The 6061-nt window shown below is 34.1% G+C and overlaps 1 protein-coding gene across 2 annotated transcripts; it reads right to left on the bottom strand.

The window, feature by feature from the left end:
* Positions 1–1207: 1207 nt before the first annotated feature.
* Positions 1208–5625, bottom strand: LOC114409666. 2 transcript variants are annotated; one of them, XM_028373202.1, is made up of 3 exons: positions 3936–5625; positions 2770–3191; positions 1208–2005 (listed from the first exon to the last, which is right to left on the bottom strand). In XM_028373202.1, exons 1-3 carry the CDS (start codon positions 4846–4848, stop codon positions 1301–1303), a joined length of 2040 nt encoding a protein of 679 aa, XP_028229003.1. In that variant the 5' UTR covers positions 4849–5625; the 3' UTR covers positions 1208–1300. The 2 variants fall into 2 exon arrangements, with proteins under 2 accessions (XP_028229003.1, XP_028229004.1); XM_028373203.1 differs by having other exon boundaries at positions 1208–1996; positions 3936–5624.
* Positions 5626–6061: the final 436 nt, after the last annotated feature.

A 6061-nucleotide genomic window follows, 5' to 3' on the forward strand; every position in this document is an offset into this window, starting at 1 on the left:
ATTTTCCTTTGATATTAATTTCAGACAATCTCTAGTTGAGATATTTTCCTTTAATTTCTCAAATAAATTCTAGTCAAAAGATATCTTAGATTTATAAAAAAAAACATTAAAACTAAACTTATTATGTGAAATGAAACTATCAAGACTTATTATAGTATTTGTTTTGAAGCATGCAATAAGACATTTGTATTAAAATGTCTTTTCCAATTAATATGATGTGATATATTATAAATAATCGTGTCTCTTAATTATGTAATTAAAAGTTTGATTTTTTATTTGTGCGAATGAAACAACATTGGAAAATATCAACCCCTTAATTGGATGTCAGGGATTAGTCTTTGTCTCTCGACCAAAAATTAACCAGGTTTAACAACAAGAAAAAAAAGAAATATCTTTTACAAAAATCATCAGCCACTCCGTTACTTAAAGAACCACCGCAAGGAACAATACCACTAATCGTGAATAAATTCAACTTTACAAAAAGAGTCGAAACCAAACTTACATATAGTTACATTTCTATCATTGAAGTTCATTTTGATGTTGACAATCAAATATCTAAGCATGGATTTTTTTTTATCATTTTGGGATAATTTTTTTTAAAATTACCTAATGAAGACACTTTTTGAATAAATTTCCATTTAGAAATAAGTCATAAAAATAGTTATAACTTTATAAACAAAAGTCATAAATTTTTATATGACTTCTACCTGCAAGGTCACATCTTCTAAAACTGAACACACCCATTGACTTAGCATATTTTTACCCCCCAAATGATAAAAAAAAAAAAGCCTCTAAGCAAGTCATTATTTTATTTATAGCATCCATTTCATTGTCGCAGGTTTGTGCATTGTAGGCGATGCCAACACAACAGCCCATTTACCAGAGAAAATTCATAACACCCTAGACAATGTTCCATACACAACAAAATAAACCCTATTATCAAACACGTGCTTTATCAAAATAAACGTGGACACGTGGTCTAATCTAATTACTTGTAGTGTCACTAGTGTGTTCATTCTTCCACTTAACGGACATGCAATATTTTGTTGCTTCTCACAAAACCGACCTTTAAAACGTGCAATATATCAACTAAGCATGTATCCAACATGCACTTTATAGGCCAATGAAGCTTGAGTTAGGAATCTTTGGTAGAAAGATTTAGGCCTTTTGCTTGAAAAGGGGCTGCACAGAACTAACGGATATGATATGATACAAATAAAAAGATGAAAATAAAGGAAGCTTTTTGGTATTAATAAATGTTACTCTTTTCTATTCCTAGATGCCTAAAAACTATTTGATATCATTGTTCATCTTCATCCATAGAATACAATATCCTTTGTGCATTTCTAAAAACGGGAGAACCTTTCTTGGTCCTTTCAACAATTTGCCTAATCAATTGCTGTTCCACCTCAGTATCATCAAAACCACAAGTTTCATCTTCAGCACCATCTAATTCATATATGCTCCCTTCCAACATTGTTACCTTACTAGAACCATTTGCTCCACCATGTTGAACCCCTAATGCATGCCAATCATTTGCATATGAATCTTCCTGGTGGTCATGGATGCCTAATGGTGAATTTTCTTCAGAGTCATTTATCTTTATTAGTTCTTCATAGGCTTCATTGTATGCATCTAGAGCTTCACCTGATAAATTGAGGATTAAGGGCTGAGACATAAGGTCACAATCATCATTTTCTTTACTAAAGGAAGAAGCCTTTTGAAGACAATTCTCTTGCTTTGATTCCAAAAGCCGTACTTTCCTCTGGCTATTTTCAAGGGCAATCTCAAGTTCCTTCATGCGTTGCTCAAGTTGGGATTGTATAACTTCATGCAAACGCAAACTCAGTTCATGAGGCAAAACTGCATAGTTGACAGGGAGAGGTGTTGCATCACCAGCATCCTCATTTGATTTTGGATAGACAGAATCTTTCCCACTGACCATGTCGACTCGTAACTCACCTTGAGCAAAATCTGCTACAAACTCTGGGTCAAGCTGCAAGAACTTGTGCACCATTAACACCCATTAACCCATTTAAGAACCATTAACTTCAACCACAAAAAGCAATGGAACAAAGTATAGGGTGAAAACTTTCGCTGGAAAAAGAAACTTTGCATGATTTGCAAAACAAAGATGTGTTGGAACTTCCAAGAAAAACAAGGCATATAAAATTGGCAAAGGGAGCTAAAACCAATATCTATATCAGTGCAAAGATTACTTATTGTTTCTGTTACTCAACACACCAGTGCTAATCAATTGCTAAGAACTCAGTTATATCTGCAATTCTGGTTTCTACTAGAATAAATTAGTCATACGAATTAAAAACTCATGTTGCAGCATAAGTCAGAACAAGTGGAAGTTCAGGCATTCATCTTTCATGTTACAGGGAGGAATTGAGTAACATAATATCTCTTTCAAGGCACATAAATCAGAAGGGGTCATTTCCATGCCATTTTTTTATTTCCCCCACATCAAAGGATGAGACCAACTAAACTGGGTGAATATATGGCACACAAAATCGGTCATACATGATCCATGTTTGGTATTTTGACAAGTTTTACATTAGCTGTCTGAAGGCCTAGCACAACTCTCTCCCTTTACCTAGACTTGTGACTGGCTATGATACCATAGGCGGTGTTAGGAGGTGAATACATGGAAAAACTAATAATAAAAGACAAAAACAGATATATTTCAAGACAATGTTTTGTGATAAAGGATCATGTAATTACCCGGAAATGTGGAAATGAGAAGATAAACATTATTCTTACCTCAACAAGCTCGGACAATTTTCCTTCTAGGCTTGATGCATTCATGTCCAACCCCAATCTCTCAAGTTCAGCTTCAAGCTCAGCTTCAATTTTGCTCATGGACTCAGAACTTTGTTCTACCTTTTGATGATATGATTCTTTAGAGTCAATTCTTGGAGAGTTATCCACGTGCTTTTCAGGGGAAAATTCATTTAGCTCCTTGTCATATGAGGAATGATCACATGTATCCTGTGAACCATAATTTTCATTCTGTAACTCCTTTACAGTCATTGAATCTTTCATTTCCAGTTCCTCTTGTAGATCTTGAACCAAGTTTTCATTCTGCTTCAACAACTCTCTTAACTTGACTATTTCTCTTTTATTTGCCATGATGGAAGTTATCATCCCGAACGAAATCCCAAGACTGAAGAGAAATGTTTTATCTGATGAATAAAGATGTGTTAACAAATGTAGTCATCAAAGTAATACATATTGTCCACCCATGAAATAAATAGCAACCTAATTCATTTCAAAGATCAATATTTACAGTTGCCGATGCAGAAGACAGTTTTGGGATAGAATTTAGAAAGTTAGGCTTAATCAAAACATTAAAGATCAGATAATAATACCCTTTGCTAATTAAGGCTGTGAATGCTGCTTTAGGAACTGAAGCAATTTCATTCCACCTTCACCCCCCATAAAATATCCATTTGCAAAGGAAGAATGAGATTCTCTATTGTATGTTTCCATATGAATTGTCAGTGAATAGAAAAACTAAAAGCTACAGTATCCCTCCAATATGAAAGGACTTCAAAATTTAAACCAGTTCAGAAGCCATTCAATTTTAAAATAACTTATAAGCCTCATTTTCAAAGATTAGTGTACTGTATAGAAATATCAAATATCTATATTTATAACTTACACCCGTGAGAAGAAAAAAAACAAGATTCCTTTACGATTTTTATTCTCACAATACAGGAGGAGACAGTAACTAAGCATAACATCAAAAAATAAAAATAAAAATATCCTCATTGAAAGACAGATCATTTCCTTGACTAACTAACAAGTGTATTATTCCTACCACAAAAGTAAAAGTTCTAAACATAGCCATGAACAAGAAATACATAAATCAAACATTTGCAACACATCACAGGCTAAGGAGGTATTGTTTAAATGAAGGAATATACCAAATTGTTGAGTATGGATGAGTTTTCCACTCGACACATTGTCGGAAGAGCTCGATCTTCGACTTCTCACAATGACTGCATTAAATTTCTCCTTAGTATCATTTACTGATATGATTTTTGGCAAGGAAGGAACCCCAAATACATTTTCATCCTTTACTTGACCAACTTCTTTTTGCAACTTATATTCCTTGCTTTCAATCGACGTGCTGAACAAATTATTATTTGCTCTGTTGATTATTTGGCTTCCATTGCTTACAAGAAAAGATCTCGTGGCCGTGGACAGTGATGAAAGAGAACTAAAAACATATTCTTCCGTTTCAGCATGCTCCTTGTACAGCTGGGCCATAAAGCAACTTTCCAAGGAACTTAAAGGTCTATTGACACACCCAGACAAATGCTTCATCTTGAGAAAGGTTTTATGTCCAGAAGAGTTATGGATAGGAACCACTTCAGCAGAAGAATTCGGAAAAAGGAAACCATGGTCACCAACAAAGCCAGAGCTTTGCTCATTTTCATCATCAACATCCTTGAAGCTATCATCATAAGTTGATAATGGCATTGCCAAGTTTGATATAGATAGCACATCATGTTTGTTATAATTCCAAAAATGTTGCAATTTTTCACCATCAATCCCTCTGGTAGAAGCCACTTCTCCTGTCAAAAGACCATTCATTGTGTTCAGATCTGAAGACTTCCCTTCTAAAGCCCTTCCATCATAACAAAAATCTTTGCCCAATTCATCTCTTCGCATTTGTTTGGCCAACGGAGAAGAGCAGCTAGGCGGCCCAGGATTCTCAAAACAAGAATCCTCCGAAGCCACGTGACACAAGCCGTCACCATTTTTTGAAATCCTATTCCAATATTTAGCCAAATAACCAGCTCCAGCAGCAGCTGCAACAACCCATAAATCCATTCTACCCTCCCTTCTACAGCCAATACTCAAACTCCACAACACAAGTCACCCCTTTTCTTTCAAACATCAAAGGCAAGAACTTTCCATGAACTAGGGAAATACCCTTCAACTTTTTTTAGCAATAACAAACTCAACACCACTTCAAGCTAAACAACACCAGACACATATTCCTCCTCCCAAACCAAACCAAACCAAAACCCCACCATTCACTACTCTAAAGTCAAAACCACAAGAAACCACTCCCCAGAGTCCCCAATAGCACTTGAAAACACACAAAAATAACTAAATAAACAAATAAGAACATTAGAATACCCACAACAACAATAGAAAATAAAAAAAAAGGGAAATTCACAACTTTCTCCCAGTTTCAAATGCCAGAGACAACAACCACAGGTTATTATTACAGCAACAAACGCTACCCATTTGAGCGAAAACAAACAATCGAAGATAACGCCCACACAGTTTACTACAACAACAAACGAACACGACCCTTTAATTTTCTGGCATTGGAGAAGAGGAAAAATGAGAAAAAGAAAAAGAAAAAAAATGAACTTTATTTTTGGAAATTGCTCACTCTTGTGAAATGAAATCTAAGACATGAAAAAATGGTGGAATCTCGCAAGTTGGGTACCTCCAAACACAAGGAATGAGACCCGCTACAGCGTTATCTCCACAGAACGGATACAATACAACCTACAACGTTTTCAAAACAGAAAATAAAAATAAAAAATAAAAAGAACACTGATCGCTAATAACATATCCCACGGAAAAGAAAATAAATGCTTTTCCTTTTCTGCAAAGAAATTTCGATGCTTTTTTTTTAATTTTTATTTTTCTTCGGTCTCTCTCTCCAGTTTTTATAGGGTCCAATGGAGTCTGATCCATATTGGCATGTCTTGAAAAATTAAGAGTGTGTGTTAACAAAGACAATTATCTCTTTTGATCGAATTATACATCTTTTATTCCAAATTTATCATATTTAATGCATATAATTTCTTTTATAAATTTTAATTGATGTCATTTTCCTTAAAAAATTGTTAATTACTATATTTTTCAACTATTTTTTTCTTTTTCTTTTTTAAAAATAAACATAAAAACACGAAGTGTCTCATTTTCAATTAGTCATAATAAAAAATGTAAATTACATTAATTATCTTTGATATTTCGTAGAATTACATTAATTTTTGCTTTTATTTACTTTTACATTAATCTC

The sequence above is a fragment of the Glycine soja genome, chromosome 4 (genome assembly GCF_004193775.1).
Source record: "Glycine soja cultivar W05 chromosome 4, ASM419377v2, whole genome shotgun sequence".
NCBI lineage: Eukaryota > Viridiplantae > Streptophyta > Magnoliopsida > Fabales > Fabaceae > Glycine > Glycine soja.

What these genes read in the sequence shown, in the direction of transcription:
- LOC114409666 (XM_028373202.1), bottom strand. Translation starts at nt 4,848, where the DNA reads ATGGATTTATGGGTTGTTGCAGCTGCTGCTGGAGCTGGTTATTTGGCT. An exon ending in CATCCATACTCAACAATTTG is followed by an intron (nt 3,192 to 3,935) that starts GTATATTCCTTC and finishes TTTATTCATCAG; the next exon opens with ATAAAACATTTCTCTTCAGT. An exon ending in AATTGTCCGAGCTTGTTGAG is followed by an intron (nt 2,006 to 2,769) that starts GTAAGAATAATG and finishes ATGGTGCACAAG; the next exon opens with TTCTTGCAGCTTGACCCAGA.